Source organism: Neoarius graeffei, chromosome 10 (assembly GCF_027579695.1).
Source record: "Neoarius graeffei isolate fNeoGra1 chromosome 10, fNeoGra1.pri, whole genome shotgun sequence".
Lineage (NCBI taxonomy): Eukaryota > Metazoa > Chordata > Actinopteri > Siluriformes > Ariidae > Neoarius > Neoarius graeffei.
The window spans coordinates 18473360-18498959 of record NC_083578.1 but is presented as its reverse complement, the minus strand read 5'-3'; the positions used below and the strand labels follow the sequence as shown (position 1 = coordinate 18498959).

The 25600-nt window shown below is 40.0% G+C and overlaps 1 protein-coding gene across 3 annotated transcripts in view; it reads left to right on the top strand.

Annotated features, from left to right (window-relative positions):
- Positions 1–25600, top strand: part of cacna1fa (calcium channel, voltage-dependent, L type, alpha 1F subunit a) — a 47276-nt gene that overhangs the window by 11561 nt on the left and 10115 nt on the right. For 2 of the 3 annotated variants that reach the window (XM_060931429.1, XM_060931430.1), the window contains 27 exons: positions 87–312; positions 1652–1859; positions 4333–4453; positions 5824–5893; positions 6021–6081; positions 6216–6273; positions 8118–8214; positions 8486–8615; positions 8864–8923; positions 9121–9227; positions 9389–9476; positions 10778–10885; positions 10970–11022; positions 11117–11263; positions 15316–15517; positions 15710–15868; positions 17686–17796; positions 17922–18005; positions 18219–18239; positions 20487–20621; positions 21211–21276; positions 21384–21475; positions 21614–21773; positions 21889–22016; positions 22164–22260; positions 24284–24386; positions 24637–24738. In XM_060931429.1, coding sequence (XP_060787412.1) covers positions 87–312; positions 1652–1859; positions 4333–4453; positions 5824–5893; positions 6021–6081; positions 6216–6273; positions 8118–8214; positions 8486–8615; positions 8864–8923; positions 9121–9227; positions 9389–9476; positions 10778–10885; positions 10970–11022; positions 11117–11263; positions 15316–15517; positions 15710–15868; positions 17686–17796; positions 17922–18005; positions 18219–18239; positions 20487–20621; positions 21211–21276; positions 21384–21475; positions 21614–21773; positions 21889–22016; positions 22164–22260; positions 24284–24386; positions 24637–24738 — 2994 coding nt within the window. The remainder of the gene's footprint in view (positions 1–86; positions 313–1651; positions 1860–4332; positions 4454–5823; positions 5894–6020; positions 6082–6215; positions 6274–8117; positions 8215–8485; positions 8616–8863; positions 8924–9120; positions 9228–9388; positions 9477–10777; positions 10886–10969; positions 11023–11116; positions 11264–15315; positions 15518–15709; positions 15869–17685; positions 17797–17921; positions 18006–18218; positions 18240–20486; positions 20622–21210; positions 21277–21383; positions 21476–21613; positions 21774–21888; positions 22017–22163; positions 22261–24283; positions 24387–24636; positions 24739–25600) is intronic. The other variant, XM_060931428.1, reaches the window with a different exon arrangement.

Sequence of the window (25600 nt, the reverse complement as noted above, 5' to 3'; positions counted from 1 at the left end):
ATTGATGACAAAATCAATTACTTTGATTAGACTAGATTAGTTGAGGCTGTTTTTCTCAAAATGGCTGTTTTTGCTTTCTGTCTCAGAACGAGCCAACAAGATCCTGCTGGCCCTGTTCACACTGGAGATGCTGATGAAGATGTACAGCTTTGGCTTCCAGGTCTACTTTATAGCTCTCTTTAATCGATTTGACTGCTTTGTGGTGTGTGGTGGGATACTCGAGACTGTACTTGTGGAGTTGGATGTGATTCCACCTATTGGTATATCTGTGCTGCGCTGTGTTCGTCTCCTCCGCATCTTCAAAGTTACCCAGTGAGTTAGTGGGTTTTTACTTAACATGAATGTTGTTTCTGCTCAGAAAAAGAGGAGGTTTTAGAAACATATTCTTCCAGCCAAAAATGCTTACATTGTGAGTCAAATGCAAGGTACATTGCTTTTGTAACGGTCTGGCTCGAGACCGTCACAAAAGAGAGGAGGACAGACAATAAAATTTCAGAAACTCAAGAATTTATTGAATAAAGGGATCAAAAATAAGATGTAAAGCATAAACAATGTCAGTATGACCAGTCAGTAATCAGTAGTATATGCAAAGAGTGGATGCGTGAAAGTATGACGTTGAGGCATGAAAAATAAAGGCAACACAAGTCAAAACGAAAGGGCAAACGCCTGCTACCCGTCCATCCCCTCCGCCCGAGTAGGCCTAAAAGAGGAGAATATAAAGAAAAAAAACAAAGACAGGTGAACACAATCCCAGGTAACTACCCATTTAAAGGGCCAGCACCCCAACAAACTGACAGCCCTGAGGCTGTCACACTTTGCATGACCGGCCAATTCCACGAAATGGTCAACCCAAGGGGTGAAAATTCATTTTGTATACGTGGTGTTAAATTTGATTGGGTTATTATTAGTAATGATTGGTTCATTCACTGCAGTCAATATTTTTGTCACGTGACTGGCGGCCATTTTGAAATTGGCAGATCCAGGCACATATTTTAAACCCCAAACTAACAGACACAAAGAAGCACTCAAACTGCTGTCAAAAGTCCTCACCAGGTAAGTTAAACTGTGTTTTATATCAAATGGACCTTATTCTTTACATTTCCATGAAAAAATTGATTCCATTGAGTAATTATCACAGCTTTGAGGCCTTTTAGATTGAGCAAGTAGATATTGTGACTAAGAAAGAGAAAATTACCACGTTTCATCTCTCTCTGTACATCAAATCATATGTAAATTTGGAAAGTGTTGCGTCAGTTACCAAGAATATTGCGTCAGTTACTGTACAGTACATTCCATGATCTCAAGTGTCAGTTCTAAACATGTTAAAAGCAAAGTTGGAAAAAATGTTAATAAAATTGCGACAAGTTTCACAGAAATTGGCGTTTGTACTTGTGTGTTCACAGTTGTCGAATTCTCCAAGTTGCATCAGTTACCAATGCCATTAAATTAATTATTCATATCTGGGAAAAATTCCGTGTTGTCCAAGATGGCCTTTGGGCCTTAAGTCATCATGCTTTGTTTGAGTTTGCTCTTTCTATAATAGCCACACAGTTTAATTTTAAACCCTCTGAATGTTGCGTCAGTTACCCATGGAATTGCCCGACAAGTGTAGTTATGGTATATATTTTCCCTCTTTTTCTTCCTGTCTCAGTCACTGGGCTGCTCTCTCAGACCTGGTCACCTCTCTGCTGAACTCAATGAAAGCCATTTGTTCCCTACTGCTACTCCTCTTCCTCTTTCTAATCATCTTTGCCCTGCTGGGCATGCAGCTGTTTGGTGGCAAGTTCAACTTTGATGATACCCAGATGAAGCGAAGCACATTCGACACCTTTCCTTCTGCTTTGCTCACCTGTTTCCAGGTAACCACCGCTGTTGCTAGGTTGTCATCTCTATACCCAAGTACAGCAAGCAGGATGGATATGTTTAAATTATCTAGAAATTAATTACTGTCACACGGTCTCATGTTTTATATTCCATGAACATTATGTACAGTAGGGTGGTTCACAATATGATGGTATAAGTAAAAGTTTTCTAAATTTTGCCAGATCGCATTTTGCCTTGTTCCTATTGACATTGTAAACATCTGTACCAAAAATTGAGCCAATAGGATGCCAGTAAAGGGTGGCACACTTTTTCACAATTTTTTAATGTTCTACATAAGAATGCGTAACTTTAGCAGAACCAGAAACTTGAACATTACAAAATGAACAATGCAGAATGCTCGATAAGTGTGCTCAATAATATTCTCTCCCAATCTCCCTGTACTTATGCTACATATATTAGAACATTAGAACAGTTCAAACACTATATTCCATGTATGATGACCTTGTTCTCTTTGATACTTTGTCTCTGTGTCCTTGCACAATGTGGAGCAAAAACTGCTTTTGGTCTTCATTTCGCACAGATTGTTGACAGCGTTTTAATAAGGGCGATGCCTCTCTCTGCACTGTCATTGATGACCTTCAAGGCATGAACTTTTTGTGATGATGTGAGAATGGACCTCACATCATCAGGGTTACTTGTGCTGTTAATTTGGCCTTCAGTGAGAACTTCAAAGAAGTGGATTGAGCAGCGAGTGACGAGGCTAGAGATGGTAGTTGTACTGTTCTTGCGGAAGAAAGACTTGGCATCAAGTCTTTTGAGCATCTTCCCAGGGCGTCTTTCAAGATTTCTCAGCATTGCCTCCTTTTCTTCAGCATCAATGCGAGCATCAAAAAATGCTAGGGTGACGAGATCTTCTGACAGATACCACAAATGTCGTGCAATGCTCTTCAGTGCGGCATCTGCAATGCTTTTATCCGGATATAGATGCAAACTCTGGATCAAGTCCAAATCATTCTTTGGAGCATGGGTTGCAAGGGAAGCCTCATGCCAATACATTATGTAGATGAAACAGACGAAGTTGGTAACTTTCCTCACTGATTGTTTCTGCTTCAATGTCAGACTTGTCTGGGCCTCGAAAATAGAAAAAAACGTTAACAATTTCAAAATTGTGAAAAAGTGTGCCACCCCTAAATGTGCAGCAATTGACTCCATTTTTTAGCCTAGTAAACTAGACCCACCCGCCTAGCGGCCAAAAATATTTTTGCCTAGCGAGTGGGTCTAGCCTCGCACCATATAAACAAAAACACCCCGGGCATCAAATCGTGCCCGCCAATCACAACGCAAGGTTTTTGTTTGGATTCTTTGGGCGGGCTTTTGCAGGAGTGACGACAAAGCTGCGCGACGCTGGAGAAAGCACAGCAGGAAAGATGGCTACGGGCTAGTGAACAGCGCACGTTTGACTCCGCTTTGGAATCAGTTTTAGAAGAATTAGACTTGGAGTTTTTGTTGAAACATGAGCAGGAAGAGGCTCTCCGCTCATTCCTTTTCAAGAAGGACGTTTTCGCTGTTTTGCTGACCGGCTATGGCAAAAGTCTGATCTACCAGCTGGCTCCGCTGGTAGCCAAAAGGATTGGGATAGTTGGTGCAGTACGAAGAATTAATAAACAGCTTTGAAACATTACTTTTTGATTGTTTCTTATTTTCCCGTTATTTTAAATTTAAGGGAAATTATTTCACCAAACACCACTAAATAAAAACTCTCAAAAACAGTTTAAGCAAACCCTTGAAAAACACTTGGGAAAAAAAATGAGTGTATGTGGTACAGACTCCAAACTTGTGGTCATTATCTCCAAACTTCTTAGTATCTAGAATCTGTTTATTAATTAATACGCATTTTGAAAAATTATTTATTTCAAGGCCTCCCCCACTGCTTTCTGTCGCTCTGACTACGTCACAGTCACTGTTGCGCTGATTGGTCAGAGCGTTGGCCTATACGCACAGAGACAGTTTGAAAGACAGCGGTTTGTTCCTCCTACACCCTTCGGAAATCTCTACGGATCGAGGCCAGACTAAATATTCACATTTAGTCTGGCTTGCCAGGCTATCCATTTTTGGTACAGATGCTTAGAATATCAATTGGAACAAGGCAAAAAGTGAGCTGGCAAAATTTGGTGAAAGTCAATTTTATGAACCACCCTAATGTACAGTCATAATTACATTATTATGATTGTGTCACTGTATTATACAGTAACTACAGCAAACACAACTCAGCAAAGTCATAAGTAGTGTAGAATGGACAGATCATCACGTAAGCTACTCACACCTGTTGCCTGTGTTATCAAATGAATATACACACTATTTTTTTTCACCAGTAATGATCCCTGACAATAATAATGATTTAGTGTCATAGCCATGTATGTAATACATGAATTTAGGATCTTGTGAAGTGGAAAAAAAATGCAGTGTTTTAATTAAAAAGGCACCCAATGAGAAACTGTCTCATTATAGATTCTTACTGGAGAAGACTGGAACTCAGTTATGTATGATGGCATCATGGCATACGGAGGACCCATTTTCCCCAACATGATCGTTTGTATCTACTTCGTCATTCTTTTTGTCTGTGGTAACTGTATCCTTTTACCGATCTTCTCTACTCAGTACAGATTTAGTCACTCTTATTAAGTTCCTATTATTATGCCCCACCCAAACGAAGTTTGGCGGGGGATATAGAAATGGGTTCCGTCCAGTCACGTTTTCGTTTCCAGGCCATATCTTTAAAACTACTGAAGATATATTCATGAAACTTTGTATACATATCAAGCAACATGTGAACTGGTGCCTTTTACTATTTTGGATTTTTGAAAAAAAAAATATTTTTCAAATTTTTACATAAAAAATAGATTTTGACTTAGTTTCTAAGAGCAATTTTCTTTTCCAGAGCATATATCCAAAACTATTTATTGAAACTTGGTGTACATGTTAACAAGGTGATGTACGTAAATGTGGCTTTTCATACTAAGAAATTTGAGAAATTTAAATTTTTCATGTTTCCATGGAAACAATTTCAGACTTAGTCTCTCAGGTTAGTCTTAGGGGTAGGTTTTGTTTCCGGAGCAGAACTTGAAAACTATGAGTGGTCTGGTCTTGAATGTTGGTATACGTGTTGATTAAGTAACGTATATGTGCCTTTTGATACTAAGAAATGTGAGAAATTTTCATTTTTAGCTCACCTAGACCAAAGGTCTGGTGGGTTTATGCCATGGGCTGCTGAGGTCGGTGTAAAGAGGCAGGGTTGGTTTCCTGCAGCACAACTTGAAAAATGTGACAAATAATATCTTGAAACTTGGTGTATAGTTGGTATATAGGGCGGGGGATATAGATGGCTCTGTTTTCTTGTTAAAATTTGCTTTATATTGTTTTTATTTTAGGGTGGCACGGTGGTGTAGTGGTTAGCACTGTCACCTCACAGCAAGAAGGTACTACGGTAGGTTCGAGCCCAGTGTCTGACGGGGGCCTTTCTGTGTGGAGTTTGCATGTTCTTCCTGTGTCTGTGTGGGTTTCCTCTGGGCGCTCTGGTTTCCCTCATAGTCGAAAGACATGCAGGTTAGGTTAATTGGTGGCTCTAAATTGACCGTAGGTGTGAGTGGTTGTTTCTCTCTGTGTATCAGACCTGCGATGACCTGGTGACTTGTCCAGGGTGTTCCCCGCCTTTTGCCCATAGTCAGCTGGGATAGGCTCCAGCTTGCCCGCGACCCTGCACAGGATAAGCGGTTACGGATATTGGATGGATGGATGGATTGTTTGTTTTTTTCTTATTTATTTTCTTTGAACTTTTTTTTTTAGAATTTTGTGTTAAAGTATATTCCATAAAGTGCATGCTCCATAAAATAGCTACAAAAATACAAAAACAGCCATTGATAAATTACACATGTAATTGAACAAAACTAATTCTAACTCATTTGTTTTTAAAATGTGCCCTTAACATTCACTTGTGCTCAGACATCTTACTGAATGTCTTCTTGGCTATTGCTGTGGATAACTTAGCAGGAAATGGCAAAAAGAAAAAAGAGTGAGTGCCTTACTAAATCTAAGCTAAATCAGTATACACATTTCTATTCAGGCTGCTTGAAGAAGTACTTTCTGGTCTGCTTTACTTATTTAGCATTTGCACTTTAACAAGTTGATGTGTTTTAAAGAGAAAAACCAGAAGAAGAAGAGTGGGAAGATGATGAAGACAGGGAAGATGATGACACTGGAGTAAGGCTTCCCTTTTTCTTTCGCTAACTAATTCTTACCCTGTCCTTTGACTTTGTCCTTTCAGTCTCTCTTCTTCTCTCATTGTATTTTTCACTTTTTGTTTTGCTTGAATCTTCCTTTTTTCCCCCCCCTAGAATGACACAGAGGACTGGGAAGAGAATGAAGAGCTGAGAGCAATCGAGGGCCTTGAGGGTAAATAATTTACCCTAAAACACAAAATAATGAAAATCATTACAAATAACGATAAAATAACACAGATGTCCATATACAGTGGTGCTTGAAAGTTTGTGAACCCTTTAGAATTTTCTATATTTCTGCATAAATATGACCTAAAACATCATCAGATTTTCACACAAGTCCTAAAAATAGATAAAGAGAACCCAGTGAAACAAATGAGACAAAAATATTATACTTGGTCATTTATTTATTGAGGAAAATGATCCAATATTACATATCTGTCAGTGGCAAAAGTATGTGAACCTCTAAGATTAGCAGTTAATTTGAAGGTGAAATTAGAGTCAGGTGTTTTCAATCAATGGGATGACAATCAGGTGTGAGTGGGCACCCTGTTTTATTTAAAGAACAGGGATCTATCAAAGTCTGATCTTCACAACACATGTTTGTGGAAGTGTATCATGGCACGAACAAAGGAGATTTCTGAGGACCTCAGAAAAAGCATTGTTGATGCCCATCAGGCTGGAAAAGGTTACAAAACCATCTCTAAAGAGTTTGTACACAGTCAGACAGATTGTGTACAAATGGAGGAAATTCAAGATCATTGTTACCCTCCCCAGGAGTGGTCGACCAACAAAGATCACTCCAAGAGCAAGGTGTGTAATAGTCGGCGAGGTCACAAAGGAACCCAGGGTAACTTCTAAGCAACTGAAGGCCTCTCTCACATTGGCTAATGTTAATGTTCATGAGCCCACCATCAGGAGAACACTGAACAACAATGGTGTGCATGGCAGGGTTGTAAGGAGAAAGCCACTGCTCTCCAAAAACAACATTGCTGCTCATCTGCAGTTTGCCAAAGATTATGTGGACAAGCCAGAAGGCTATTGGAAAAATGTTTTGTGGATGGATGAGACCAAAATCGAACTTTTTGGTTTAAATGAGAAGCGTTATGTTTGGAGAAAGGAAAACACTGCATTCCAGCATAAGAACCTTATCCCATCTGTGAAACATGGTGGTGGTAGTAGTATCATGGTTTGGGCCCGTTTTGCTGCATCTGGGCCAGGACGGCTTGCCATCATTGATGGAACAATGAATTCTGAATTATACCAGCGAATTCTAAAGCAAAATGTCAGGACATCTGTCCATGAACTGAATCTCAAGAGAAGGTGGGTCATGCAGCAAGACAACGACCCTAAGCACACAAGTGGTTCTACCAAAGAATGGTTAAAGAAGAATAAAGTTAATGTTTTGGAATGGCCAAGTCAAAGTCCTGAGCTTAATCCAATGGAAATGTTGTGGAAGGACCTGAAGCGAGCAGTTCATGTGAGGAAACCCACCAACATCCCAGAGTTGAAGCTGTTCTGTATGGAGGAATGGGCTAAAATTCCTCCAAGCTGGTGTGCAGGACTGATCAACAGTTACCAGAAACGTTTAGTTACAGTTATTCCTGCACAAGGGGGTCACACCAGATACTGAAAGCAAAGGTTCACATACTTTTGCCACTCACAGATATGTAATATTGGATAATTTTCTTCAATAAATAAATGACCAAGTATAATATTTTTGTCTCATTTGTTTCACTGGGTTCTCTTTATCTACTTTTAGGACTTGTGTGAAAATCTGATGATGTTTTAGGTCATATTTATGCAGAAATATAGAAAATTCTACAGGGTTCACAAACTTTCAAGCACCACTGTAAAGGACAATAACTGAAAGGAGAACTGAATAAAAACATTTTATGAAAGGCAGTAAACTGTAAATTAATGACACATTTTACATCATCATTAAAAAAACAAAACTATACTATGGCAAAACATGATAAGGGATTTAAAATAATTTAAGATTTACTTTGTGTTCTTAAGGGGCCGTGCCAATGAAAGTGGAAAGTTTTCAGCCCAAAGAAAAAATTGTCCCCATACCTGATGGGAGCTCCTTCTTCATTCTAGGCAAGAAAAACTGGTAAGTAATCTAAGCCTAATATACAATATTTAATATAGCAAATAATGAGTATTCTCTGTCTGCCGGAGAGCCCCTATGGAGTCCTTTCATGGACTCAAGACCCATAAAACAGCTCAGCTTTTATGCCTGTATTGTATCCTGTCTCAATACAAATGTCTTTTGGAATAAAAGTGAAATAAATAAATAAATAAATAAATACAAAAGATGATTCTTTCAGTCAAAACATCATTTTCATCACTGTCCTTCTTTTCTTGGTTCCATGTCTGACCAGCCTCCGAGTCGCGTGTCACAACCTCATTTACCATCCTTACTTTACCAACTTCATCCTCCTCTTCATCATCCTTAGTAGTTTCTCACTAGCTGCTGAGGACCCAATCAAAACTCATTCATTTCGGAACATTGTAAGTCAGCCAGTTTATAGAGAGATAGGTAGATTGAGTCCCATGAGGAGCATTTGGTGCTGTTTCAGATGATGGAAATCTTAAATTGATAGTTTGGTTTTTAAATAGCAATGACTGCATCTTGCATTACATCAGTATGGTCTAGTTTTCCTTATTGTGCTTGGATGTGTGTATTTAAGACACTGTGATCTCCAGGTAAACACTAATAAAAACAATTTATATCGCCAATATATATTTATTACTCCTAGATGCTCGGCTATGCTGATTATGTCTTTACCACTGTCTTCACCATTGAGATTGTACTAAAGGTAAACCTGCTCACTAATCAAAGTCTATGATTTTCTTTGAGCCTGAATTTTAGGATCTCCATAAGGGTTAATTGTGTGTCATGATATTTCGTTGTCGTACATTAAGCTAAGTCAGAGTAGTCAAGCTGAAAAAAAACCCAAACCCTGTCTGTACAGCATTATCAATATATTAACAGTTATTTTTGTTTTGCACACAGATGACAGTCTATGGTGCTTTCCTTCATCAAGGCTCTTTCTGCAGAAATGCCTTCAACCTCTTGGATCTCTTGGTTGTCAGCGTGTCTCTAACATCTTTCTTTCTGCAGTAAGTGCAACTCAACACATTGATCCTCCACCTATATGCTCATTTACTTATAGACTCATTCAACATTAACAGCCATTCGTCAGTTCATTCACTAACCATTTTACTAAATGTTCATCCAGCCTTGTGTTCTGATTCTTGGTATCTCTTTTTTGTTGCTTCAGCTCGAGTGCCATCTCTGTGGTAAAGATTCTGAGAGTACTGCGAGTACTCAGACCTCTCCGAGCCATAAACCGAGCAAAGGGACTCAAGGTATACCTACAGTTGACTGACCACATTGTTCTGTGTATTCGTCAACATTCTCATACTTACGTATAGCGATTATATTATTACTCGACAGCAGCATCTAAAGCTGAACTTCTATTACTTATGTAGACATTTCAACATGGTAATTAACAATTATCTGCCGAAGGCAAAGTGAATATCGGTGAATAATAACCGAGACGAAGTCGAGGTTGTTATTCACCGAAATTCATTGAGCCTGAGGCAGATAATTGTTTCACTATAAATACAAAGGTGATTAGGGGCGGCACGGTGGTGTAGTGGTTAGCGCTGTCACCTCACAGCAAGAAGGTCCGGGTTCGAGCCCCGTGGCCGGCAAGGGCCTTTCTGTGTGGAGTTTGCATGTTCTCCCCGTGTCCGCGTGGGTTTCCTCCGGGTGCTCCGGTTTCCCCCACAGTCCAAAGACATGCAGGTTAGGTTAACTGGTGACTCTAAATTGGCCGTAGGTGTGAATGTGAGTGTGAATGGTTGTCTGTGTCTATGTGTCAGCCCTGTGATGACCTGGCGACTTGTCCAGGGTGTACCCCGCCTTTCACCCGTAGTCAGCTGGGATAGGCTCCAGCTTGCCTGCAACCCTGTAGAACAGGATAAAGTGGCTAGAGATAATGAGATGAGATGAGACAAAGGTGATTATTTGGAAAAAAAATTTTTTTGAAAAAAATCATCCATTATCTGTAGCCGCTTATCCTGTTCTACAGGGTCACAGGCAAGCTGGAGCCTATCCCAGCTGACCATGGACGAGAGGCGGGGTACACCCTGAACAAGTCGCCAGGTTATTGCAGGGCTAACGCATAGAGACAAACAACCATTCACACTCGCCGGCCGCTGGGCTCGAACCCAGGACCTTTTTGCTGTGATGCATTTTCTTTCATAATTTGAAATTCTTCCTCATTTACGTTGACAAAGCGATTGGCTGCCATTTTGCATACTCGCTCGAGGTGATTATCGAGAAATAGATTATCGAGTTTCTCAACCAATTAGCGCATGCAATTTTTTATAATCATCTGCATATTTATACTAATGCTTAGTATGATAACACAGATGCGAGTGTGGAGTCAAACTCTCGCGGTTACCAGAAGACTAGCCCACCACTGTAACCCTAGCTATGTAATATAGGCGAGAGGTCGAGGGCTACGAAACAGAGATCGGTGCCGCCAAACGCACCATGAACGGTGCAGGAAGGACTTTGACTTTAATATGATAAAGTACAAGTGATGATTTTCCACTGAGATTCCTTAGTGTCATTTCTGAGTGCCTGTTTGTTTCTCCAGAGTGTGATCCAGTGTGTATTTGTGGCCATCCGCACCATTGGCAACATCCTCATTGTCACGACTCTGCTGCAGTTCATGTTTGCATGTATAGGAGTACAACTCTTCAAGGTAACATTGCTCATGCTAAAGAACACTGTTACTAAGCCTTTAATGCACTTTTGGATGCTCATATGGCTGCTGTTTCTCTTGCAGGGACGTTTTTATAGATGCACAGATGAGGCCAAACACACACCAGAGGAATGCAAGTGCGCAACTGCGTTCTTCTTAGCTCGCATATTTGAATCTGAAAGTGCACATGTGTAATCTGTTTATTGGTGAATATTTGTGTGTGTTATCCAGAGGCACATTTGTGGTGTATAAGGATGGCGATATGAATCATCCAATGGTGAGGGAGAGGTTTTGGGTGAACAGTGATTTTAACTTTGATAATGTGCTGATGGGCATGTTGGCGCTTTTCACGGTCTCTACATTTGAAGGCTGGCCACAGTAAGTTCATATTCCATTTATTAATTATATATGCCCAAACTTCTCACCATTTGATCACTTCTGGCAAGAATAAAAAAAGAAAAGTGAGGCAATAACATTTAGGATGGCGAAATATTTAAAATATAATATTTTTTGCATTGAAATATATTGTGTAATATATTGGTAATGTATTTATTATGCAATATACAAATGAATAATGCTTTTCATACATTAGAATAAATGGATCATAGTGACAAGCAGTTTCATATATTTCATAAATATTTATGAATATGTTGAAACTATAGTATGTGTTGCAGGTACATAATTGAATACTGTAATGCGCTGTGAATGTGTATGATTATAGATGTTTTAAATTAATCACATATACAGGTCTTTTACAAAACTAGGGATTTATGCTACTGACAAAAGGAGCCCCAAAAGTGGCATAAAACACATGCATTATAGGATATGTCCTATATGACCAAAAGTTTGTGGACACCCGATCATTACACTTACATGTAGATTTTGAAAATTCCGTTCCTCCTCACTTTGTTCACAGGAGCATTGTCATGCTGGAACAAGTTTGGGCCTCTTGGTTCCAGTGAAGGGAAACTATAATGCTACAGCATACAAATACATTCTATACAATTGTGTGCATCAACATTTTGGGTAATAACCACACATAGGTGTGATGGTCAGGTGTCTACATACAGTGGTGCTTGAAAGTTTGTGAACCCTTTAGAATTTTCTATATTTCTGCATAAATATGACCTAAAACATCAAAAGATTTTCACACAAGTCCTACAAGTAGATAAAGAAAACCCAGTTAAACAAATGAGATAAAAATATTATACTTGGTCATTTATTTATTGAGGAAAATGATCCAATACAGTGGGACAAAAAAGTATTTAGTCAGTCACCAATTGTGCAAGTTCTCCCACTTAAAAAGATGAGAGAGGCCTGTAATTTTCATCATAGGTATACCTCAACTATGAGAGACAAAATGAGAAAAAAAAATCCAGAAAATCACATTGTCTGATTTTTAAAGAATTTATTTGCAAATTATGGTGGAAAATAAGTATTTGGTCAATAACAAAAGTTCATCTCAATACTTTGTTATATACCCTTTGTTGGCAATGACAGAGGTCAAACGTTTTCTGTAAGTCTTCACAAGGTTTTCACACACTGTTGCTGGTATTTTGGCCCATTCCTCCATGCAGATCTCCTCTAGAGCAGTGATGTTTTGGGGCTGTTGCTGGGCAACACGGACTTTCAACTCCCTCCAAAGATTTTCTATGGGGTTGAGATCTGGAGACTGGCTAGGCCACTCCAGGACCTTGAAATGCTTCTTACGAAGCCACTCCTTCATTGCCCGGGCGGTGTGTTTGGGATCATTGTCATACTGAAAGACCCAGCCACATTTCATCTTCAATGCCCTTGCTGATGGAAGGAGGTTTTCACTCAAAATCTCACGATACATGGCCCCATTCATTCTTTCCTTTACACGGATCAGTCGTCCTGGTCCCTTTGCAGAAAAACAGCCCCAAAGCATGATGTTTCCACCCCCATGCTTCACAGTAGGTATGGTGTTCTTTGGATGCAACTCGGCATTCTTTCTCCTCCAAACACGACAAGTTGAGTTTTTACCAAAAAGTTCTATTTTGGTTTCATCTGACCATATGACATTCTCCCAATCCTCTTCTGGATCATCCAAATGCTCTCTAGCAAACTTCAGATGGGCCTGGACATGTACTGGCTTAAGCAGGGGGACACGTCTGGCACTGCAGGATTTGAGTCCCTGGCAGCGTAGTGTGTTACTGATGGTAGCCTTTGTTACTTTGGTCCCAGCTCTCTGCAGGTCATTCACTAGGTCCCCCCGTGTGGTTCTGGGATTTTTGCTCACCGTTCTTGTGATCATTTTGACCCCACGGGGTGAGATCTTGTGTGGAGCCCCAGATCGAGGGAGATTATCAGTGGTCTTGTATGTTTTCCATTTTCTAATAATTGCTCCCACAGTTGATTTCTTCACACCAAGCTGCTTACCTATTGCAGATTCAGTCTTCCCAGCCTGGTGCAGGTCTACAATTTTGTTTCTGGTGTCCTTTGACAGCTCTTTGGTCTTGGCCATAATGGAGTTTGGAGTGTGACTGTTTGAGGTTGTGGACAGGTGTCTTTTATACTGATAACGAGTTCAAACAGGTGCCATTAATACAGGTAACGAGTGGAGGACAGAGGAGCCTCTTAAAGAAGAAGTTACAGGTCTGTGAGAGCCAGAAATCTTGCTTGTTTGTAGGTGACCAAATACTTATTTTACCGAGGAATTTACCAATTAATTCATTAAAAATCCTACAATGTGATTTCCTGGATTCTTTCCCCCCATTCTGTCTCTCATAGTTGAAGTGTACCTATGATGAAAATTACAGGCCTCTCTCATCTTTTTAAGTGGGAGAACTTGCACAATTGGTGGCTGACTAAATACTTTTTTGCCCCACTGTATTACATATCTGTGAGTGGCAAAAGTATGTGAACCTTTGCTTTCAGTATCTGGTGTGACCCCCTTGTGCAGCAATAACTGCAACTAAATGTTTGCGGTAACTGTTGATCGGTCCTGCACACCGGCTTGGAGGAATTTTAGCACATTCCTCCGTACAGAACAGCTTCAACTCTGGGATGTTGGTGGGTTTCCTCACATGAACTGCTCGCTTCAGGTCCTTCCACAACATTTCAATTGGATTAAGTTCAGGACATTGACTTGGTCATTCCAAAACATTAATTTTACTCTTCTTTAACCATTCTTTGGTAGAATGACTTGTGTGCTTAGGGTCGTTGTCTTGCTGCATGACCCACCTTCTCTTGAGATTCAGTTCATGGACAGATGTCCTGATATTTTCCTTTAGAATTCGCTGGTATAATTCAGAATTCATTGTTCCATCAATGATGGCAAGCCATCCTGGGCTGGATGGAATAAAACAGGCCCAAACCATGATAATACCACCACCATGTTTCACAGATGGGATAAGGTTCTTATGCTGGAATGCAGTGTTTTCCTTTCTCCAAACATGACGCTTCTCATTTAAACCAAAAAGTTCTATTTTGGTCTCATCCATCCACAAAACATTTTTCCAATAGCCTTCTGGCTTCTCCACATGATCTTCAGCAAACTGCAGACAAGCAGCAATGTTCTTTCTGGAGAGCAGTGGCTTTCTCCTTGCAACCCTGCCATGCACACCACTGTTGTTCAGTGTTCTCCTGATGGTGGACTCATGAACATTAACATTAGCCAATATGAGAGAGGCCTTCAGTTGCTTAGAAGTTGCCCTGGGGTCCTTTGTGACCTCGCCGACTATTATATGCCTTGCTCTTGGAGTGATCTTTGTTGGTCGACCACTCCTGGGGAGGGTAACAATGGTCTTAATTTCCTCCATTTGTACACAATCTGTCTGACTGTGGATTGCTGGAGTCCAAACTTTTTAGAGATGGTTTTGTAACCTTTTCCAGCCTGATGAGCATCAACAACGCTTTTTCTGAGGTCCTCAGAAATCTCCTTTGTTCGAGCCATGATACACTTCCACAAACATGTGTTGTGAAGATCAGACTTTGATAGATCCCTGTTCTTTAAATAAAACAGGGTGCCCACTCACACCTGATTGTCGTCCCGTTGATTGAAAACACCTGACTCTAATTTCACCTTCAAATTAACTGTTAATCCTAGAGGTTCACATACTTTTGCCACTCACAGACATGTAATATTGGATCATTTTCCTCAATAAATAAATGACCAAGTATAATATTTTTGTCTCATTTGTTTAACTGGATTCTCTTTATCTACTTTTAGGACTTGTGTGAAAATCTGATGATGTTTTGGGTCATATTTATGCAGAAATATAGAAAATTCTAAAGGGTTCACAAACTTTCAAGCACCACTGTACATTTGGCCATATAGTGTATTTATAGCTTATTGCCATGTATTGTTTCTGATTGTTACTGTATAATATGTTTGATCAATAACTGATGAAAAATACTGTAGTCGTCTAATATCGTCAATATTGTAAACTGAATGTAATCAATTCCAGGATTTTATATAAAGCCATTGATGCTAACGCTGAGAATAGAGGCCCCGTCTACAACTGCCGTGTGGAGATCTCAATCTTTTTCATCATCTACATCATCATCATCGCCTTCTTCATGATGAACATCTTCGTCGGCTTTGTCATCATCACGTTCCGTGAACAAGGAGAGGCCGAGTTCAAAAACTGCGAGTTGAACAAAAATCAAGTCAGTATGAATAAAAATATGTTTCACATAAAATAATTTTAAATGCATATTAAATGCAATTTCTATAAACTGTTAATTCTGTAATTACTTGGACCACATTGATGTCACATGTTTTCTGGATGTGTGTACAGTTTGCAGTGTACTAATATAATTTCTGCGCTCAAAGTCTTACTTCAGTTTTTCTCTCTTCAGAGGCAGTGTGTATATTATGCTCTGAAAGCCCAACCTATAAAGATCTACATACCAAAAAACCCATCGCAGTTAAAGTTCTGGAAGATCATCAACTCCTCTCAGTTTGAATATATAATGTTTGTTCTCATTCTGCTCAATACACTTACGCTGGCTGTGCAGGTGTGTATCATACATACATACAGTACATACATCACCTTGTACACAGCATTATTTTAGCAGGATCTCATTCTTCTCAGGTTTACTTTACAGAGGTATAAATAAATGATCCGTCATATACAGTGGTGCTTGAAAGTTTGTGAACCCTTTAGAATTTTCTATATTTCTGCATAAATATGACCCAAAACATCTTCAGATTTTCACACAAGTCCTAAAAGTAGATAAAGAGAACCCAGTTAAGCAAATGAGACAGAAATATTATACATGGTCATTTATTTATTGAGGAAAATGATCCAATATTACATATCTGTGAGTGGCAAAAGTATGTGAACCTCTAGGATTAGCAGTTAATTTGAAGGTGAAATTAGAGTCAGGTGTTTTCAATCAATGGGATGACAATCAGGTGTGAGTGGGCACCCTGTTTTATTTAAAGAACGGGGATCTATCAAAGTCTGATCTTCACAACACATGTTTGTGGAAGTGTATCATGGCACGAACAAAGGAGATTTCTGAGGACCTCTGAAAAAGCGTTGTTGATGCTCATCAGACTGGAAAAGGTTACAAAACCATCTCTAAAGAGTTTGGACTCCACCAATCCACAATCAAACAGATTGTGTACAAATGGAGGAAATTCAAGACCATTGTTACCCTCCCCAGGAGTGGTCGACCAACAAAGATTACTCTGAGAGCAAGGCGTGTAATAGTCGGCGAGGTCACAAAGGAACCCAGGGTAACTTCTAAGCAACTGAAGGCCTCTCTCACATTGGCTAATGTTCATGAGTCCACCATCAGGAGAACACTGAACAACAATGGTGTGCATGGCAGGGTTGCAAGGAGAAAGCCACTGCTCTCCAGAAAGAACATTGCTGCTTGTCTGCAGTTTGCTAAAGATCACGTGGACAAGCCAGAGGGCTATTGGAAAAATGTTTTGTGGACGGATGAGACCAAAATAGAACTTTTTGGTTTAAATGAGAAGCGTTATGTTTGAAGAAAGGAAAACACTGCATTCCAGCATAAGAACCTTATCCCATCTGTGAAACATGGTGGTGGTGGTAGTATCATGGTTTGGGCCTGTTTTGCTGCATCTGGGCCAGGACGGCTTGCCATCATTGATGGAACAATGAATTCTGAATTATACCAGCGAATTCTAAAGGAAAATGTCAGGACATCTGTCCATGAACTGAATCTCAAGAGAAGGTGGGTCATGCAGCAAGACAACGACCCTAAGCACACAAGTCGTTCTACCAAAGAATGGTTAAAGAAGAATAAAGTTAATGTTTTGGAATGGCCAAGTCAAAGTCCTGACCTTAATCCAATGGAAATGTTGTGGAAGGACCTGAAGCGAGCAGTTCATGTGAGGAAACCCACCAACATCCCAGAGTTGAAGCTGTTCTGTACGGAGGAATGGGCTAAAATTCTTCCAAGCCGGTGTGCAGGACTGATCAACAGTTACCGGAAACGTTTAGTTGCAGTTATTTCTGCACAAGGGGGTCACACCAGATACTGAAAACAAAGGTTCACATACTTTTGCCACTCACAGATATGTAATATTGGATCATTTTCCTCAATAAATAAATGACCAAGTATAATATTTTTGTCTCATTTGTTTAACTGGATTCTCTTTATCTACTTTTAGGACTTGTGTGAAAATCTGATGATGTTTTAGGTCATATTTATGCAGAAATATAGAAAATTCTAAAGGGTTCACAAACTTTCAAGCACCACTGTATAACAGAGTTCTGCTCTGTTTTTTCTCTGAAGAATACAATCAGGCCTAGTTACAATTACATCTAAAACCTTTATTTTTTTTGTGCTCCCAGCACTATGAGCAGTCAAAGCTCTTCAACTTTGTCATGGACATCCTGAACATGATCTTCACCACACTCTTCACCATTGAGATGATTATCAAACTGCTTGCTCTGCGACCATATGTAAGACACATTTCACACTTTTGCACTGTTTGAAACACCTGTTTAATGGATCCCAAGGATTATTTTCAGTGCAAAAAAAAAAAAAAATACAGTTTTCTATTATTATAAACTCTTTCTTTCCATAGCACTATTTTATAGATGCTTGGAATTCTTTTGACGCCCTGATAGTGGTTGGCAGTTTGGTCGACATCATGATTGCAGAGTTTAGTGTGAGTATTTCTTTTTTTATCATTCACAAAATGGCTTACAAATCATACATATCATAGCATTTGATATTAATATCACAATAAATTCCCACAATATTGGAGTCTTCCTTTACCCTTTCACCACGCACAAATACACACAACGTGTGTTCTCTTATATTTTGTTTTGTCTCATTCTTTTTTGTATTATATTTCTGGAACCTTCTAATGCACTCTCAGGGTGGTGGAGGCCATGGAGAGGTATGTCAAGTGATAAATTGCTTTGTAAAACTGCCTTAACCATCAGCATGTCCTAGTTATATATTAACGTGTTGTTGCTTTAATCATAATTAATGTTAAAGCCCAGATATTTTTTTAATATTGTTTACCACATAATATCAAAGGAGGATGCCATATGTTATGTAAAGAATAATGTACAGTGAGCCATCATTATTGCGAAATAAACCCTGACAGAGTGATGCAGGACCCCAGAATGAAGCAGCAGGATCTTGAATCTCCCTGAAGGGGTTTATTTCACGATAATGACTGATTTGCTGCACATTATCCCACTTATTACATGCCTATTTACAACCCCGATTCTAAAAAAGTTGGGACAAAGTACAAATTGTAAATAAAAACGGAATGCAATGATGTGGAAGTTTCAAAATTCCATATTTTATTCAGAATAGAACATAGATGACATATCAAATGTTTAAACTGAGAAAATGTATCATTTAAAGAGAAAAATTAGGTGATTTTAAATTTCATGACAACAACACCTCTCAAAAAAGTTGGGACAAGGCCATGTTTACCACTGTGAGACATCCCCTTTTCTCTTTACAACAGTCTGTAAACGTCTGGGGACTGAGGAGACAAGTTGCTCAAGTTTAGGGATAGGAATGTTAACCCATTCTTGTCTAATGTAGGATTCTAGTTGCTCAACTGTCTTAGGTCTTTTTTGTCATATCTTCCGTTTTATGATGCGCCAAATGTTTTCTATGGGTGAAAGATCTGGACTGCAGGCTGGCCAGTTCAGTACCCGGACCCTTCTTCTACGCAGCCATGATGCTGTAATTGATGCAGTATGTGGTTTGGCATTGTCATGTTGGAAAATGCAAGGTCTTCCCTGAAAGAGACGTCGTCTGGATGGGAGCACATGTTGCTCTAGAACCTGGATATACCTTTCAGCATTGATGGTGTCTTTCCAGATGTGTAAGCTGCCCATGCCACACGCACTAATGCAACCCTGTACCATCAGAGATGCAGGCTTCTGAACTGAGCGCTGATAACAACTTGGGTCGTCCTTCTCCTCTTTAGCCCGAATGACACGGCGTCCCTGATTTCCATAAAGAACTTCAAATTTTGATTCGTCTGACCACAGAACAGTTTTCCACTTTGCCACAGTCCATTTTAAATGAGCCTTGGCCCAGAGAAGACGTCTGCGCTTCTGGATCATGTTTAGATACGGCTTCTTTTTTGAACTATAGAGTTTTAGCTGGCAACGGCGGATGGCACGCTGAATTGTGTTCACAGATAATGTTCTCTGGAAATATTCCTGAGCCCATTTTGTGATTTCCAATACAGAAGCATGCCTGTATGTGATGCAGTGCCGTCTAAGGGCCCGAAGATCACGGGCACCCGGTATGGTTTTCCGGCCTTGACCCTTACGCACAGAGATTCTTCCAGATTCTCTGAATCTTTTGATGATATTATGCACTGTAGATGATGATATGTTCAAACTCTTTGCAATTTTACACTGTCGAACTCCTTTCTGATATTGCTCCACTATTTGTCGGCGCAGAATTAGGGGGATTGGTGATCCTCTTCCCATCTTTACTTCTGAGAGCCGCTGCCACTCCAAGATGCTCTTTTTATACCCAGTCGTGTTAATGACCTATTGCCAATTGACCTAATGAGTTGCAATTTGGTCCTCCAGCTGTTCCTTTTTTGTACCTTTAACTTTTCCAGCCTCTTATTGCCCCTGTCCCAACTTTTTTGAGATGTGTTGCTGTCATGAAATTTCAAATGAGCCAATATTTGGCATGAAATTTCAAAATGTCTCACTTTCGACATTTGATATGTTGTCTCTGTTCTATTGTGAATACAATATCAGTTTTTGAGATTTGTAAATTATTGCATTCCATTTTTATTTACAATTTGTACTTTGTCCCAACTTTTTTGGAATCGGGGTTGTACTAAAGAAATCAATAATTTGACACAAAATATTAATTTCAAAATGATTTTATTGGCTTAACGATGATTTTATTGCTTCCGCTAAAGACGTGGTCCATAGCAACGGTCTGCTATACTTAACAACGGTCTGTTATAAAGAAATAACCAACCACTGAATGCCATAATTGACCAATCAGAATCGAGTATTCAAATGAGCCATATAATAAAAGATAATATATAACAAGTAACTCTTAGAGAACATAAAACATATATAATATATAAGTTTGTATTTTAAGTGACTTATTTGTGACCTATAAAACTCGGTATCTTTCATAGGGGAAAGGGGATGGGGAAAATTCCAAGGTGTCCATCACTTTCTTTCGGCTCTTCCGAGTCATGCGATTGGTCAAGCTGCTCAGCAAAGGGGAGGGCATTCGCACACTTCTCTGGACTTTTGTGAAATCCTTACAGGTCTGTTCTAAATGTATATGTTCAAATGCTATCCAATATGGGCGGCACGGTGGCGTAGTGGTTAGCACTGTCGCCTCACAGCAAGAAGGTTCTGGGTTCGAGTCCAGTTACTGGCGAGGGCCTTTCTGTGTGGAATTTGCATGTTCTCCCTGTGACTGTGTGGGTTTCCTTCGGGTGCTCCGGTTTCCCTCACAGACATGCAGGTTAGGTTAATTGGCGACTCTAAATTGACCGTAGGTGTGAATGTGTGTGAGTGTGAATGGTTGTTTGTCTCTATGTGTCAGCCCTGTGATGACCTGTGATGACCTGGTGACTTGTCCAGGGTGTACCCCGCCTCTCGCCCGTAGTCAGCTGGGATAGGCTCCAGCTTGCCTGCGACCCTGTAGGACAGGATAAGCGGCTACAGATAATGGATGGATGGGTTATCCAATATAGATACAACTTCAAAATGTCCATCTCTTTTCCCGAAGCTTTAAAAAAAAAATGCAAATTGTTGAGCTAGCAGAATATCAGTCAGTGCACTGATTAAGTTTGTTAATCTTATTAGTATTTTCTCATCTCGTTTTTAACATCTACTCTCTTTCCTCAGGCTTTGCCATATGTTGGTCTGCTCATCGCTATGATCTTTTTCATTTATGGTGTAATCGGGATGCAGGTTGACTCATCTTTTTCATCTCCCCTTTTCCACATGCGTTCTGCTCATAGTGTCTCTGATGGTTTTTTCATACCTTGAACATTTCTTCTCGTCTGTCTTATTGACAGACATTTGGGAAGATTGCTATAGACGATGACACAGAGCTCAACCGAAACAACAATTTCCAAACCTTTTTCATGGCAGTGCTCCTGCTCTTCAGGTGTGAGCACCACACAGTATTTTATAAATCTGCTGCCTAAAAAGTAAAGTTCTTTAACTTGTCTGGCATTGGCTAAATATTTTACCATAATTCCCAACAAACTGGCTGTATTTTTTTATCTTTATTTTTTAACCTAAGATGTGCAACAGGAGAGCAATGGCAGGAGATTATGCTGGCAGCACTGCCAGGCCGTCGGTGCGACCCTGAGTCGGATTATGAGCCAGGGGAGGAGTACAGCTGTGGCAGCAATCTGTCCTACCTGTATTTCATCAGCTTCTTTGCTCTCTGTGCCTTCCTGGTAAGATAGAAAGAGATATAGAGATACAGGCAGGGAGCGAAAGAGCAAGTAAGAGGAGCCAAAGTCCATGATAACTTGTTCCTATATTTATTTATATATGTTCCTACCTTTTTAGATCATTAACTTGTTCATTGCTGTCATCATGGACAACTTTGAGTATCTGACCAGGGACTGGACCGTGCTGGGCACTCACCATCTGGATGAATTTAAGAGAGTGTGGTCAGATTATGATCCTGAAGCCACGTAAGAGAACCCTTTTATCACACAAAAAAAAAAAAATCTGCAAAAAGATAAAAATGTCATGGACTTGAACAGATTACTAAAGAAATACATACCAAAGTGAAGTCTAGTTTTAAGATATAGATAAAATATTTGCATACTTTTGCAAAGGGGAAGAATCAAGCACTTAGAGGTTGTGACCATGCTGCGCCGAATTCAGCCTCCTCTTGGTTTTGGCAAACTCTGTCCTCATCGGGTGGCCTGTAGGGTAAGCAATGCTACATAACTACATTATAAAAATACTGTATAGTATATTGCAAAAGGGCGGCATGGTGGTGTAGTGGTTAGCGCTGTCGCCTCACAGCAAGAAAGTCAGGGTTCGAGCCCCGTGGCCAGCGAGGGCCTTTCTGTGTGGAGTTTGCATGTTCTCCCCGTGTCCGCGTGGGTTTCCTCCGGGTGCTCCGGTTTCCCCCACAGTCCAAAGACATGCAGGTTAGGTTAACTGGTGACTCTAAATTGACCGTAGGTGTGAATGTGAGTGTGAATGGTTGTCTGTGTCTATGTGTCAGCCCTGTGATGACCTGGCGACTTGTCCAGGGTGTACCCCGCCTTTCGCCCGTAGTCAGCTGGGATAGGCTCCAGCTTGCCTGCGACCCTGTAGAAGGATAAAGCGGCTAGAGATAATGAGATGAGATGAGATGAAATATTGCAAAAGCAAGCACTGCAAAAAATGGCCTTTCAAAAATAAGAAATAAAAGATTAAAACAGAGCATATTTGCTTGAATCAGGTGAAAAAATCTGCCAATGGAACTAGTCAAATTTGACTTGGTAAGATTTCTTAAAGTAATATGAAAAATCTAACCTGTTTTTAGATGAAATAATTCCAAAATAAGATTGGGGAACTTATTATGCGAGATCTGATTAACTGAAAATAATCAAAATAGTCCTTATAACAAGATTGTACTTCTTACATTTAGCCATTCAAATCATTTTTATTTATTTCATTTTAAGGGTATTTCACTTAAATTCATGACAAAGTCTTAGCAGTAAAAACTGAATTTAAGATAAATATACTAATATTAGGATTGTTAAATTCTACAACTAAGCATTGCTAGCTTAAAAGATTCTCCTTTTGTGACCTGTAATTAGTAAAATACTCTAGATATGAGACCAGAGACTATCTTGAATCAAGTTGACGACACGTGTAGCATTGCAACAAATAAATTTTTTTTTTCCCATTTCAACATTCAAACATTAAAACATCTCTTAAGATTCCACTTCCCCAGGACCTCAGGCACCAAAAAAAAATAATAATAAAAAAAAAGTCTACACATTTTGACTTACAGTGCTTATACAACGCCAAAGCAACAGTACATTTTGGGGGCAAGATTCAAAGATTTCAGTAAAGTTCATTTATTCCCAAAACAAGCATACTTTTTTTTTCTTGAAACAAGATGAACCGCATTTGATAAATGTCCAAAATGTCTCTCATCTCATTATCTCTAGCCGCTTTATCCTTCTACAGGGTCACAGGCAAGCTGGAGCCTATCCCAGCTGACAACGGGCGAAAGGCGGGGTACACCCTGGACAAGTCGCCAGGTCATCACAGGGCTGACACATAGACACAGACAACCATTCACACTCACATTCACACCTACGCTCAATTTAGAGTCACCAGTTAACCTAACCTGCATGTCTTTGGACTGTGGGGGAAACCGGAGCACCCGGAGGAAACCCACGCGGACAACATGCAAACTCCGCACAGAAAGGCCCTTGCCGGCCACGGGGCTCGAACCCAGACCTTCTTGCTGTGAGGCGACAGCGCTAACCACTACACCACCATGCCGCCCTGTCCAAAATGTACTTACTTGTTTTTAAAAAAACTTGTTTTATTTTCAAAGGTGCTCCAAATAAGACTTTTTCAAGACATTTTGTCTATACAAGATTTTCAAGATGGACTGTCTAAAAACTAGCCTTTCTAGCTAAATGAGGTTTTGCTTGTTGGGCAATTATGTCTTATAATAAGGGTGGCTAGATGTTTTGACTTGAAAATAGACAAATAAACCTCCTAAGATTTTTATTTTTTGCAGTGAGAGCTTTATTACAAATATAGCTGATATTAAAAAGAGATAGCACAGAGACAAGCCACTGTCACAAATTTGTCTTGATAAACACTGTTGTCAGTGAACAGTATTTAACTCCCAGTGGAGCACACATGGAGCTCCACTTAACTCAGCAATCCAATTAGATTCTCTCTCTTTCTCTCTCTCTCTCTCTCTCTCTCTCTGCAGAGGCTGGTCATTATGAACGTGCCTCTTCATCCTGATGGTACTGTGTCCTTCAACGCAACCCTGTTTGCTCTTGTCAGATCTTCACTCAAGATTAAAACTGAAGGTCTGCATACACGGCATAAATTATAGTAATTAATATATACTCTCCAAAACCTCATTTCAGACACAACCTCTTTCAGTACCCATGAGTATAAAAACAAAGCACAGCTACAAATAAATAAGACTACATTAACATATAAATTGATGGCAAACACAAACACAGAAGGACTAAATCAAAGCAGAATAACTTTTCCATTAATAATGGAACCGCTTAATTGAATTCTTGAATTGTTTTAATCACTGGTTATCCCCAGGGCCAATTGACAAGGAGAATGAAGAATTGAGAGCCATTATTAAAAAGATCTGGAAGCGCACCAAGCCTAAACTCCTTGATGAGGTTATACCACCCCCTGCAGGTAATAAACTACATTATACACTAGAGCCTCTTAAAGCATATACGCAGAACCATGGCCTCACTTTTTGTTTATGAATGCCTTGAGACCTCAAGAATGGCACAGGAATAGTTTTAAGCGTTAACATAAATCTAATATAGTCATTTTTATAGTTAAAGTGATTCATATAGGTATCGGTCTGAGTGAATAACCTTGACGTCCGTAACGTCACAGCAGGAAGGCTATCGGTCTCATCGCCATTTCCGCTATACTAAAACACAGAGCTGACTGTGACGCCGATCCTCCATTGTGAGCTAATTTATCGCCATGCCACATAGATGTGTTGCTGCACCCGCCAGCAACACGACAGAAGGTGGATTTACGTTGCATTCATGGCCCAAGAATGTTCAAACTGCAAAGATTTGGACGCGTTTTGCGAGAAGTTCACAGGCACATTGGGCGCCTACGAAGTGGTCTCTCCTCTGCTCTGCACATTCTACTGAAGACTCGTACGAGACCTCTGATCTGTTGAGGAGCGTTGGCTATAAGCCCGTATTGAAAGAGGGTGCAGTACCAACAATTAAATAAAACTACAAGAAAAGGAAAGTATTTATTTTTTAAAAGGAAAGTAAATTCGGTTGCACCAGTTCTCCCGGAGTGTGAGCCGAGGGTTGTTGGTAAAACCCGGGACGGGACGGGACATATCGCTCGGTCAGTGACCTCCCCATGTTTGTTGCTAAAACCGGTGCCATTCCGTTACGTCCCAGGTTTTAGTAATTGCCTGAGCTGAGCAGTAATGGCGGAGTACTCAGTATGGAGAATGAGTGGAGCAGCCGTCTGATTTATTCACTGGATATCGCTGCCATCTCGCCTTTACGTGGAAGAA